This window comes from Fundulus heteroclitus, chromosome 10 (genome assembly GCF_011125445.2).
Source record: "Fundulus heteroclitus isolate FHET01 chromosome 10, MU-UCD_Fhet_4.1, whole genome shotgun sequence".
In the NCBI taxonomy this organism is placed as follows: domain Eukaryota; kingdom Metazoa; phylum Chordata; class Actinopteri; order Cyprinodontiformes; family Fundulidae; genus Fundulus; species Fundulus heteroclitus.
Genome location: NC_046370.1, coordinates 25,775,959 through 25,789,829, shown reverse-complemented (window position 1 = coordinate 25,789,829; position 13,871 = coordinate 25,775,959). Strand labels below are relative to the sequence as shown.

The following is a 13,871-nucleotide window of genomic DNA, read 5'->3' as shown; positions in this document are numbered from 1 at the left end:
ACAGCCAAATACAGATTGTAATACATGTCCTACTTTAAACTTTTATATTTGGGCATATAATGTAAACTTCATGTGTACAACATGCGATTGTTGGCTTTTAGCTAATATATAAGGATTACAACATGCAGTTTATAGGCACCGAATATTAGATATTGAAATTATTTTAAGCACAGATTTAGTTTTGCAAAGTCTTTGTCCCATCTCTAACTATCGTTTTTAGATATTGTGAACCTAAAGCCCTGTTTCCTCTAAATATTTATAATTTCTTGTGTTTTGCAGCTCCTAGATCTTTTCATGGTGTGGGATTGGTCGACTTACCTGGCTGACTATGGTCAGCCAAACTCTAAGTACTTGAGAGTGAACCCAGCCACTGCACTGGCTCTGCTTGAAAAGTAAGTGAATCGGGTCAGTATGCTGCGGGGGTTGAAACAATTCACCAGTTCTTTTACCTATAGCTTCTGTGAAACTAATACATATGCTAAAAGTAGAATATGGGTAAAACATACATCAAGGAGATTGCTCACTCTACCAAAAAGCCCGTTCCTGTAATGAATTTGGATGGACCCAAGGACAACCCGAAAGCAGGACAGTAAAGCTTTAACAGTTTTTATTAAAGAGGAGGGCGACACGGACTCCCGGTTAGTGCGGCTCGCACTCAGCTACCGGCAGCTCCTGAAGACAGAGTGGTGGGTTTGTGACCAGCGGAGGCAGGCAGGAATGTGAGTTGGAAGCTTGGTCACTAACCTGGCCGCGGGATGGCTCGATTGGACACAATCTTGGTTTCAGGAAACGACGGAGTCCGTGATGGGATAATCCAAGGTTCTTTATCCAGGTACAATCCGAGTCTTGACGAGGGGGAGATCCGTTTAATCCAGCAGAGGTATCCAAAGGAGAATTCAAGGAAGGTTCCAGGTCCAGATCCAGGTCCAAAATCCAAAAAGCACAGACAGTTAAAGGGGCAGGCAATCTCCGTTACTTACAGGCAGGCTGGGGTCAGAAACAAAGGAAGGCAGTCCAGATCACTGAGGCTGACGAGCAGGACTCAGGCGGGCAGACAAAAATCCAGAGAGGGATCAGACTGGCTCAAATAACAGGGGCAAAAACAGATCGAGATGCAGACAGGTGTTCAGAAAAAAGGCTGGAAGTTCTCACCGTTTGGCTCGAGACGTTCTGGCACTGGAGGCTGCGAGGAACAGAGCTTTTAAGCAGGTGGGGCGGAGACAGAACAGGTGCGCTGATTGCAATTAGCAGCCCCAGTGCCAGGAACGGTACAGAACCCCCCCCCAAGGGTGGATTTCAGACGCCCAAGGCTGGTCCGGGTGGGCTCTGTGGAAATCCCTAATAGGGGATTTGCCCAGGATGTGGCGGGATGGAACCCACTGACGTTCTTTAGGCCCATAGCCCTCCCAGTCGATGAGGTACTGGGTACCCCGAACCCACTTTCGGGACTTCAGGATCCTCTTGACAGTGTATGCAGTGGAGCCATCAACCAGACGGGTGGGAGGTGGGGGTGTGGAGGCGGGAACCAAACTGGAGGTTTTGACAGGCTTGACCCGGGAAACATGAAAAGTGGGGTGGACCTTCATGGCAGAAGGCAGACGGAGATAAACCGCCACCGGGTTCACCACCTTGGACATAGTAAATGGCCAGATAAACCGTGGTGCCAACTTTGTGCTGTCGACCTTCAAAGAAAGGACCCTGGTGGATAGCCAGACCCTGTCTCCCACCTGGTACGGCAGAGCTGGAACTCGCCGGCTATTAGCCGCGCGGGCCTGATTTTGAGAGGCAGCGAGTTTGGCCCTCTTGGCCCTCCTCCAGGCACGCTGACACCTTAAGACTGAGAGACGGGCAGACGGGACTCTGGATTCCACCTCCTCAGTGGTGAACACTGGCGGTTGGAACCCGTAAACCACGTAGAAGGGGGAGAGACCAGTAGAGCTGGAGGGTGTGGCATTGATAGCGTGCTCTACCCAGGGTAAATTCTGGGCCCATTTGGAGGGATCAGACTGGCAAAAGAGGCGGATCTTGGTCTCGACCTCCTGATTCATTCTCTCAGACTGGCCGTCTGTTTGGGGGTGGAAGCCGGAGGAGAGGTTAACGGAGATGCCGAGCATGGCACAAAACTCCTGCCAATAACGGGCCACAAACTGGGGACCCCGATCTGACACTATGTCAGAGGGCAGACCATGCAACCTGAACACCTCCTTGGCCAGGATCAACCCCATCTCCTTGGATAAGGGGAGCTTACGTAAGGGGACCAAATGGACCATTTTGGAGAAGCGTTCCACAATAGTGAGGATAACCGAGTAGCCATCGGAGGAGGGGAGACCAGTAATAAAGTCCATTGAAAGACTGGACCAAGGCCGAGGAGTAACGGGCAGAGGACAAAGCAGACCTGAAGGGGGGCGACGGGAAGCCTTAGCCTGATTGCAGGGGGAACAGGCTGCGATGAACTCCCCGACGTCCTTGGCCAGGGAAGGCCACCAAAACTGAGATCGGATTAGCCGAAGGGTTCTATTGATGCCAGGATGATCGTATAGGCGGGAGCTGTGACAAAACTCAATGACTCTAGGTCTGAGGTGGAGAGGGACAAAGAGCCTGTCTTTAGGACAGGCCTCGGGTATCTGGACGGACCCAAGAGACTCCCTTACCTCCCTTTCGAGCCCAAGGCGGGAGACAGCACATCTAACTGTGTTCGGCAGAATTAACCCCCGTTCTTGATCTGGGTCCTCCTCCTTAGCCTCGAAAATCCTGGATAAGGCGTCGGGCTTGCCGTTCTTAGACCCAGGCCTGTAGGAAAGGGTAAAGTTGGAATGGCTGAAAAACAAAGCCCACCTGGCCTGTCTGTGGTTGAGTCTCTTGGCAGTCTTTAGATACTCCAGGTTGCGGTGGTCAGTCCAGACCAAGAAAGGTGTCTTGGAACCCTCGAGCCAATGCCTCCATTCTTCAAGGGCCAGTTTAACAGCCTGGAGTTCCCGGTTGCCTACATCATAATTCTGCTCGGACTTAGACAACTTCCTGGAAAAAAAGCACAGGGATGAATGCAGCCATCACTAGACTCCTGGCGTAGGACAGCCCCAACCCCAGAACTAGAGGCATCCACCTCCACTATGAATTGCCTCTCTGGGTCGGGGGAATCGAGGACCGGTGCTGAAGTGAACAGTTCCTTCAGGTGCGTGAAGGCCTTGTCTGCCTGTTCATTCCAAACAAACCTGGCCTTGCAAGACGTGAGAACGTGGAGTGGGGAGGCGACCTAACTGTAGTTGTTAATAAACCTCCTGTAAAAATTAGCGAACCCCAGAAACCTCTGGAGTTGCTTACGGTCCACCGGGGTGGGCCACTCGGTTACCACTCAAACCTTGGCTGGATCCATGGCAATCTGACCAGAGGACAAAAAAAAACAGAGGAAGGAGGTTGATGTTGTGTGGAATTCGCATTTCTCTGCCTTGACGTACATCTGGTTCTGTATGAGGCGGAGAAGGACGGAGCGAACGTGTTGTTTGTGAAGGGTGAGGTTCTTGGAATAGATGAGGATATCGTCCAGATAAACAAACATGAAGTGGCCAATCATGTCCCTGAGAACCTCATTGACCAGATTTTGGAAAATGGCTGGGGCGTTGGTAAGACCAAAGGGCATGACCAAGTATTCATAATGGCCGGTAGGGGTGTTGAACGCGGTCTTCCATTCATCACCCTCCTTTATACGGACCAAATGATAGGCGTTGCGAAGATCCAACTTAGTGAAAACCTGAGCCCCTTGGACCTGGTCAAACGCGGTGTTCATTAGGGGGATAGGATATCGGTTCTTCACCGAAATGTTATTAAGCCCCCTATAACCAATGCATGGGCGGAGGGAGCTGTCTTTCTTCCCAACAAAGAAAAACCTGGCCCCTGCTGGTGAGGAAGAGGGGCGAATAATGCCTGCTCCTAGGGACTCATTTATGTAGTCCTGCATGGCTTGGGACTCAGGAGGGGATAAAGAATAGAGACAGCAGGTTTGGTTTAGCTCAGTAGGGATCCCCCACCCCCTACTGAGCTTGGCCTTTTACTGGACAAGCCAGGACCTGATGACCGCCCCCCCCCCGCCCCCCCCGCAATAGAGGCAGAGTCCCTGTTGCTGTCTGCGCTGGTACTCATCCTTAGACAGACCCAGCTTGCCCAACTGCATTGATTCAGGTTCAGATGGCTTCTGAGAGACCGGTGATGTTACAGGAGGAGGAGCCGAAAACCGAGGATGGGTTGTGGGGTTTGAGCGACGTTCCCTTCGGTGCTCCATGAGACGGAGATCCACCCTAGTAGCAAGCTCCTCGAGCTGTTTCAGGGGCTTCGGATAATCCCGGGTGGCAAGCTCATCTTTTATTTTGTCATTGAGCCCATGAATAAAAACATCCATAAGGGCAAACTCATTCCATAAACTCTCTGCTGACAGTAAATGGAAATCAATAATGAATTCGGCCACAGACCTATCCCCCTGTCTCAGGGATAAAAGCCCCCTAGAGGACTCCCGGCAGGGCAGCACGGGACTGAACACTCTCACAAGCTGCTTGGAGAAGTCATGATACGAGTGGCAGAAGCGTGAATCATTCTGCCACTCGGATGTCCCCCATAGCCTGGCTTTACTGGCCAACAGGGAAATCACGTAGGCGACCTTGGACCGGTCGGTAGGGAATAAGGATGGTGGCAGCTCGAAATGTATCTCACACTGCGTGAGAAAAGCCCGACAATGCTCCGGATCGCCACTAAAAAACCCAGGCGGAGACGGCGTCACCGGAAGTGACGGAGGGCTCGGAGGAGCTGCTTGCGGAAGTGGAGGCTGTGGGCTAGCCTGGTTTCGGAGATGATTAAGGATCTCCGAAACGCCCACTTCTAAGTCCGAAATGGATCTTTCTACTCCCGCGCACCGCTGGACCACGGGTGCAGGGTCCATGTTTTTGGCGTGCTGTAATGAATTTGGATGGACCCAAGGACAACCCGAAAACAGGTCAGTAAAACTTTAACAGTTTTTATTAAAGAGGAGGGCGGCACGGACTCCCGGTTAGTGTGGCTTGCACTCAGCTACTGACAGCTCTTGAAGACAGAGTGGTGGGTTAGTGACCAGCGGAGGCAGGCAGGAATGTGAATTAGAAGCTGGGTCACTAACTTGGCCGCGGGATGGCTCAATTGGACACAATCTTGGTTTCAGGAAACGACGGAGTCCGTGATGGGATAATCCAAGGTTCTTTATCCAGGTACAATCCGAGTCTTGACGAGGGGGAGATCCGTTTAATCCAGCAGAGGTATCCAAAGGAGAATTCAAGGAAGGTTCCAGGTCCAGATCCAGGTCCAAAATCCAAAAAGCACAGAGAGTTAAAGGGGCAGGCAATCTCCGTTACTTACAGGCAGGCTGGGGTCAGAAACAAAGGAAGGCAGTCCAGATCACTGAGGCTGACGAGCAGGACTCAGGCGGGCAGACAAAAATCCAGAGAGGGATCAGACTGGCTCAAATAACAGGGGCAAAAACAGATCGAGATGCAGACAGGTGTTCAGAAAAAAGGCTGGAAGTTCTCACCGTTTGGCTCGAGACGTTCTGGCACTGGAGGCTGCGAGGAACAGAGCTTTTAAGCAGGTAGGCGGAGACAGAACAGGTGCGCTGATTGCAATTAGCAGCCCCAGTGCCAGGAACGTTACAGTTCCTGCCATTTAACATCAATTCTGTTGACATCCAAACATTTTCTCTGGATGTGGCTAAATTATCTACAGAACAGGCGTGTATGAATGTGGGGTAAAATATTACTGTACAGACCACGTAAACCACATTAGTATATTTAAAAAATAACTGATTAAATTGGAACCAAACCAAGTTGGCGACTTGGCTTTCTCTGTGTGACTTTGTTCCATAACTGCACTTCTTTTCCTCTAAAGCTTTTCTTTTTCTGCTGTTTTTCTGCTGCTGCTATCTGCTGTTGATCAGAGTCTACAGGGGGTAGGTCCAGTATTGTCACTTTTCCCTTTTTTACATGCATACACTGGGTGCAGAATCTTACTTTTTAACACACAGTTTGTTTCATTTGTCTAAAATACTTTACTGATTCCACCATATGGTACATTTACAGCAAAGCAAGTTGTTCTGACTGGAAGCAATATCAACATTTTTAGGTGTTTGAGTGGCCTAGCCAGAACTCTGACTGGAATCTAATAGAGAATAGGATTAGGAGGATGGCAAGGAGGCTTTCTAACATCAAAAACTTGGACCTCATCCCTAAAAATAAATCACAAATATCAGTGGAAACATGCAAACAGGTTGACAGAAACAAAAGATTCATAATTTAAAAAGTGATATTTATTTTACATTTATCATTTGATGGATTTCCTGATGGAAAAATATGTTTTGGTTGAATGAAAAGAGTTTTAAATCTAAATCTGCCAGGGGTATAAGTGATTTAGTGCTTAACTATAAACTAGTCTGTGTTCGCTCTTAAACAAATGATTAAATTGAGAACGAACACCAAGTGAATTTGTAGGTTTAGTCAGATTTGGGAGGGTTGGTAAACTACGGTCATCAACACATCTTAAATATACTTTTTTTTGCAACTGTGTTTGGTTATAGTTTAGACCTAGAATATTTGCAGTAATTTTGTCTCACTCACCATAATGTGACATTTAAAGCCGAGACCAGGGAGCTGGTGGGCCGCTTTTTGGCATGGTGTGGAAACAATCATCTCATTCTCAATGTGGATAAACAATGGAGGTGATTGTAGTTCAGGAGAAACAGCAATAGTACCAACCCTGTTACCATCCTGGGAGAAGTAGTGGAGGTGGTGGAAGAGTATAAATACCTCGTTGTTCACCTGGACAACAAACTGGACTGCTGATGCAATTGTAAAGCTGTCTACAAGAAGAGACAGAGCAGACTGTACTTCCTGGGGAAGCTTAGGTCATTCAGGGTTTGGAGCAAGATGTTGCAGATCTTCTGTTGGCTGTTGTCTGTTGTGGAGAGTATGACCTCCTCTACCATCATCTGAGCAATTAACTTCAAGAAGCTCAACAAGCTTATAAAGAAGGCCATCTCTGTTCTGGGGACTCTTCTGGAACCTATAAATATAATTATGCAAGGAAGGTTTCTTCATATAATGAAGAACATTATGGACAACCCCTAAGCACCCTCTTCATCAGACTGTTGTACATCAGAGTGTCTTCAGTCAGAAGCTTCTCCAGATTTCAGTATATTTGAAAGAATGATGGAAGGCACTTATTGGTTCCTGTTGCCAGTAGAATTGCACTACTTGTAACTGATGTGCTGAAGTCATTATGGCTAAGTTTTATGTTTTAAGCAGTATTTGTTTTAGTGTGGGTCGGACTGTTTGGAGTGACAGATGTGCTGGGAAAGGCACAGAAAAATGAAACTGATGATAACTATTATTGTCACTTTAATTGTTATCACATAAATGGATGCATCTGGAACCTGAATGCCAAGACCAGTGTGGGAATGATAGGCATTTTTACATACTTAAAGGGGCACATGGTCATTAAATGATGCAGTCCAGTCTGACCCAAATGGACCAGGACATTTACAAACTCTCTTTCTGTTTTCAGAATGAAAGACACCAACAAGAAGAACAACATCTTCTCTCAGTTCAGGAAGAACGACAGAGACAAGCAGAAGTTGATAGAGACTGTGGTCAAACAGCTGAGAAGTCTTGTCAATGGCATGTCCACCTAGAAAACACATAAACATGTGATCTGTATGTGCAATAGCCAGATAATATAAGTGAAACATGCATGCATTCACATGCACACATTGGCCCAGTGAAAAACGCCCTAAAGAACATTTTGACTGATAGAGATTGGTTCTAATACACCACAGAACCTATGCAGAGGATCACATTCAACATTCAAACAGCTCAGAGTTTACATCCATTTACTAGTCGCATGGTCATGACTGTCAGCTGAAAGCACAGCATTACACTGTCTGTAAAAAGCATGCAGGGAACTCCCTGCCAGGAAACAGGAAACCATGTCCTGTCTCTGTTGTACTTGTCAGTGGAATTCTGCTGGGTTATGCACACACTCCAAACTAGTTACTGGACACTTTACAGGATTGGAGAGAAACTATTTGTCAGTGGGTCTTTTGAGACAAACTTTTCTACATTTTTTGAAAAGGAATGATTGTAGTTGTGATCTGAGACTGGTCAGTACAGGAAGTAACAACGTGTTGGGCCAACCTACTGAAAGGTCCAAAACTCCTGTACCAAATCTGAATAGGACAAGCTTTTAGAAACACCCATCAAGATCATAATGTTTATTTTCATTTGGTAGATATTTTCCTGAATTTCATTCTGAAGAGTAACAGACATTGTTCATCTGGAACGATGAAGTCATTTACAATCCACTGATTCAATATTTCACTGATCCACAGATTCATAAATGTAGTAACCATGTGAAGGCAACATTTCAGACTAGGTCTCAGTTATAACTAATCCTGTTAAGATCTCTGGATCTATCTATCATTCAGTTAATGTGAGCTTCTTTTTAAAAACTCAAATAGCAAATTATGCATTTACTCACACACAGAAAATTAGGTTGTGTGTGCATCTGTGTTTGTTTATACATGTAACAGATGTAAAGTGAATAATTTATTGATTTTTTTAAGTTTGAGTTATTTATATTATTTGGTTTTTCAGGATGCTCCGTGTGTGTGTGTGTGTGTGTGTGTGTGTGTGTGTGTGTGTGTGTGTGTGTGTGTGTGTGTGTGTGTGTGTGTGTGTGTGTGTGTGTGTGTGTGTGTGTGTGAGAGAGAGAGAGAGAGAGTACAAAATAGAAATTTAAGAGCAGATTAACTCATTATCCAAATATTGTTGATACTGTTGAATTATGTGGCAACAATGAATTATGCTGAAGTGAATGATGATGTCTTGGAAGACTGATGTTCATATAAAGTGTTTAGTTGTCCAGTTCATGGTGTGTTTTTTTTTTTTTTTTGCTACATTGTCACATTAGACATTTCCGTGAGGTTTGTGACGCTCCTATATCCACTCACTTTGTTTTGTACCCAGAAATTTGGCTTTTTATTAGCATTGGTTTTATATCCACCGTGCTCAAATGGAGTTTGAAACAGAGAGCACAAATCTCTCCAATAAACCATGCAATTCAATGGAAGAATGCATGAATACAGATTCGAGATCAACTGAAGATCCACGTAAATCAAGTATGAAAGTGAGTCTTTCATACAGGCTTTACTTGTGATGTGAGCGTAAAGGTAAATTTCTGCTATGAGAACATTTTTCATGGATTTTCTTCCCCCCAGAATGTTTGCATACTCCTATCGTTTTCTGTGAGTGTTTTTTTTTTTTTTCCACTGTGGAAATGAACTTCCCACACAGCATTTGCAGGGGTGGGAGAACTTCCCACTCATTCACTGTCTACAGAGAATCAGAGAGACACTCCCATTGAGGAATCAACAGTTGGGATTTAAAGCAATGAAATAATAACTGATGATTCTGACACAGTGACTACACCTATTAACTAAAACAAAATCACTACAAAGTCCACCGAAATCTGGAACTGGAGCTGCTTATCTCCAGCAGGGGCTGTTTTGGTAACTTGCTCTTGAATTCAGGTGCACATAATTTAATCACACGGTAATGTCGGTGCGCACTTTTAAGTACCTCTCCATGTTCCTGAGTCTAGTTATTAGGGGGTCTAGACAGACTCACCTCACATCCAAGTTCCTGAATTCTCCAATGAGGAGCTCCAGGTGGACTCTCCAGTACTCCTTCAAGACATCTACAGGTACCTATGCAACTCTACAGAGCACCACCATGGGTTCCAGCAGGCCAGCCGCCATCCTCCAGAGCTGCTGTGAGCTCCAGCAGTCTAGTCTCCAGAGTCAAGGTCCTGGTTTAGTCTGCAGTTTCAAGGTCTGGTTTCCATCCCTCTGAGTCCAGTCCCAGGTTTTCTCTTCATAACCTGGTAGATTCAGGTACATTCTGGCCAGTGCCTCTGGCACTGCAAGCCTCCAAGGTTTCTCCTTTATTTGTGCCTTGCCTGTATCCTGCTTTTGTAAATTTTTATTTATATTCATTAAATATTTTGCACTCATCATGCTGCTCTCGAGTTCCTGTTTGCATTTTGGTTCCTCCTCGTTCATGACAAGTTAACTTTTATATTTCTTCAGATTAACTCTGATGAAGTATAAAGGTGTGAATTCAAAAAGGTTGAAACATGGAAATGATTTAAGAGTGTGCACACTTATACAACCAGGTTCTATTCATCTATTGTCTTCCATCTGTCTGAGATTGGTTCATGGAGACATCCCTCTGGTAGACGTCTATCCAGTGAGTTCTGGATCTTCCACGGGATATGCTGCAAGTGGGATGTGGCCTCTTGCATTCAATATCTCTTTTTTTCTGTTATGATCCTTTATCTCCTGACTAGATGAGGGTTAGATGGCAACAAACCGGCAACAAGTTCCATGCTATGTACTGTCAGGGTTTGAGAGCCTGGATTTTCAGATAAAGCAATGACTACATAGTTTTTGTTGTTTTTAGTTCTCCAAATATTAAAATTAGTTTTAATGTTTTTTTCCCACTATGTAATATATGGGGGGTTATGTAGGGTTAGAGTAGACAGAACCTGGGAAGGCTGCGAGTTTCCCAGTTCAAATCTGAAAGACTGTGTCCCTGAGCAGTACTGCCATCCAAATATCAAACTATGGCATATATATTGTATAAGAATTTTTATTTCAAAATGGGCATTTTGGAGAAGAAAAATATAGGTGCAACGTTTAAGTTACTAAAAAGGATTTTCTTCCTAATTTTCCATGTAGTAGTGGTCTAGAGATTGGTAATTGTTAATGGCTGTGTTCTTGTGTAACTTGTTCTATTTTTACGTTACTAACAGGTTTGGAAAGAAAGTTTCAGCCCATGACATTTTGTGTTTGTCATGGTTGAGTTTTGGTTTGGCTTTGTTTTTCTGTTATTTTCATTTTTTCATCTCTTTTGGGTTAGGTTTGACTTTATTTATTGTTACTTTTCAGTCATCAGTTATTTTCTGTCAATTTTCACTTCACCTCCTCAGCAGTCAGTCACACCTGATAATCATTTACCAGTCAATTAGCCAGACCCTGGTTCCACCTGTGAAGTGTTCTATTTAAACCTGCCTCTGCCTTCAGTTCAGCACTTGGCCGTCATCATTCCACACCTCTCCATGCCAGTCCCTGTTTTTGCCTTGGAAGATTTGTTTTTCTTGTTTAAGGTTAGTCCTGCCAGTTTTCTATAGATTCATACTTTGCTGTTTGTCCCTGGAGAAGTTCTGCTCTGTGTCCTGGTGTCTCTCAAGTTCTGCTAACCTGACTAGCCGCCCTGGAGAAGCTCAGCTCTGTGCCCTGGTGTCTCTAAAGTTCTGCTAACCTGACTAGCCGCCCTGGAGAAGCTCAGCTCTGTGCCCTGGTGTCTCCAATGAACTGCTAAGCTGTTGTGGTTACGGGGCCTGCTAGCCGAGCAGTACTGAGCTTTCCCTGCTGCCTGTATAGTTATGACTCTCTCTCACTCCGGGCCGTCAGCTCCTGCCATCACATTCATCCCTGACCTGCAGTCCTGAACCTCCGGTCTTCATCACTCACCACCCAGCATACTTCCTTCAATAAAGACTCAAACTTTTAGTCCCGTGTGTGCATCCTGAGTTCATCGGTAAACAAAACCCTGACAGTGTTGAAATCTATCTAAACATGTCACACAAAGAGAGACCTATCATACAAACAATTTGGACTGCAGCATATGTGGAAAGCCAAAAGTTTCACACTTAAGTTAATAAAGTTTCAAAATTGATATTTATACATTTGAAGGTTTTAATAAACATTGAAATGCTTGTATCAAATAAATGTAACTATCTTTATCTCAAATATATAAAAATGCATTTTTTTTAGACTTACACTTTCTTGTCATTTTGTATGCACAGAGTGCATACAGAACGAAATTTCGTTTTTACACAGCTCAGAAATTTATCAAAATATTTTGTAATATTTTACTTCATTGTTATTTGCTGCAGACATTATACATGTATTTAATCTTTTCACTTTACAAATCAAAATCAGAGAGCCTAACACTTATCTCTATAGTAGTGTTAGTGAATTTGATTTATAAGGTGGTCTGCAGCTGAGTTGCTGTGCAAGTTAACCAGTCACATGTTCAGTATGTGGATAGTGGATACAAAAGAAGTTGCAAATATCCCAGGATGTGAAGGCTGGTGCCTTTCTCCAGCACTCACTGAGATAGAGTTGGGGTACACCCTGAAAAGGTCACCAGTTTATTACATTATTTTTTTTCCTTCCAACAGACAAATATCACATTGTTTGGTAAAAGGTTGTGAAATTATTTACCAGTTGCAATTTGGCAAATCACAACAAGCTGGCATTTTAACAGGCCTGTGTAGACTAGGGCCACTGTAAAGACCAAACCCAAAATTACTTTGTGTCACACACCTGTTTTTTTTTTTGGGGGGGGGGGGGGGGGGGGGATTTAGAACATCGAGAACATCTAAAAAGTCATTTGTTTATTATTTTTAAGAATATCCCAGAGGCCATGTCTCTTGATTTGCATATAATTTCTGTGATCTTATTGGAGTTCCAGGGGAGTTATTGTGCATTTATTTTAGGTACATTTGACCATTAAAATGTTACCCAACAGCAGACAGATACTAAAAACACTGGGAGACAGATCTGTAGCGAGAATTCAGGAAGAAAAAATTTCGGTTCAGTTTGTTATTTCCAATTTTAGACTCCTGACCCTTTGTAGTACTGAATGAAACAAAGGTGCAGAGATGGTGCCTCATCTATAACTACCACCACTCACAATGTGAAACACTGATCCACAGCCTCTGCCTCCCCCGTCTTTCACACACACTTACACAAACACAGAAGCATCACCGTTTATGGGAAGGTTCTCTGGCAATCTTGTGTCTCACCCTTGGAGCCTCGTCTGACTCACCACACACACGCTAACTGGGAAAACGGCAGATGAACTTTGCCCTCGGTCAGTGTTTGAATGCGAAGATCCCTGTCGCACAGATTGTAATGAGGCAGGAGAGACATTGGCAAAGCTCCATTATAACGTCTGGACAGCGGTCACCTTGCCAGGGACACACACTTTCACACACACACTGAGAACTTCTGAGGCTTGCTGTGAACTTTCACCTCTATGTCTTATCACAGATTGTTATCTATGTGCAGCCATATTCAGTAAATTACAATATACATTCTGATAAGGCCTGAATGTAATTTTGAAAATAATCATTAAGCAGGTATTAAAACAGACTTTTCACTAAGCCCCACTATTCTGTATTATAAATATTTATTGTCTGATATTCTAATCTTGCATTTTATCAGCTGTAGCTGTAAAAAAATAACTAAAAAATTCACTATACTTAAAGAAGAAAGGCTTGAAAAATGTTTCTCGGTTTCGAAATATTCTATTAATGTTTCTCTTGGTGATTGAGGTGTTGAGGGGTGTATTCACACCAGGAATATCTTTGGTCCGCTTGTTTGGTCAAGACCAAAAGCAGGTTTGCTTTCACATTGTATTTTATGCAAGTGAACTCCATCTCCTGGTTTCCAAGCTCCTATGAAGGGCCGGTAATTAGCTCAGATGTGGTGCACCTGCACGTCCAGCCTGATGAGGAGAGAGCGAAAGAAAACCAGACCTGCATCCAGACCTAGGAGTATGACATCACCCCCCCCCCCCCCCCCCCCTTAACGGACCCCCCTGGCGGCCGTCCGGTGGAGGAGGCCTCGAAGGATGTTATAAGGACTGGATCTAAAAATAAAGGAACGAGGAACCAGGAACGTTCCTCGGGACCGTAACCCTCCCAGTCCACTAGGTACTGGTATCCGCGGCCAC

The 13,871-nt window shown here is 44.6% G+C and overlaps 1 protein-coding gene across 7 annotated transcripts in view; it reads left to right on the top strand.

Annotated features, from left to right (window-relative positions):
* Window positions 1–8,628, top strand: part of exoc6 (exocyst complex component 6) — a 62,996-nt gene extending 54,368 nt beyond the window's left edge. For 4 of the 7 annotated variants that reach the window (XM_036142388.1, XM_036142390.1, XM_036142387.1 and 1 more), the window contains 3 exons: window positions 280–392; window positions 5,951–5,962; window positions 7,573–8,628. In XM_036142388.1, coding sequence (XP_035998281.1) covers window positions 280–392; window positions 5,951–5,962; window positions 7,573–7,699 — 252 coding nt within the window. In that variant the 3' untranslated portion in view covers window positions 7,700–8,628. The remainder of the gene's footprint in view (window positions 1–279; window positions 393–5,950; window positions 5,963–7,572) is intronic. The other 3 variants (XM_036142392.1, XM_036142389.1, XM_036142393.1) reach the window with 1 other exon arrangement.
* Window positions 8,629–13,871: the final 5,243 nt, after the last annotated feature.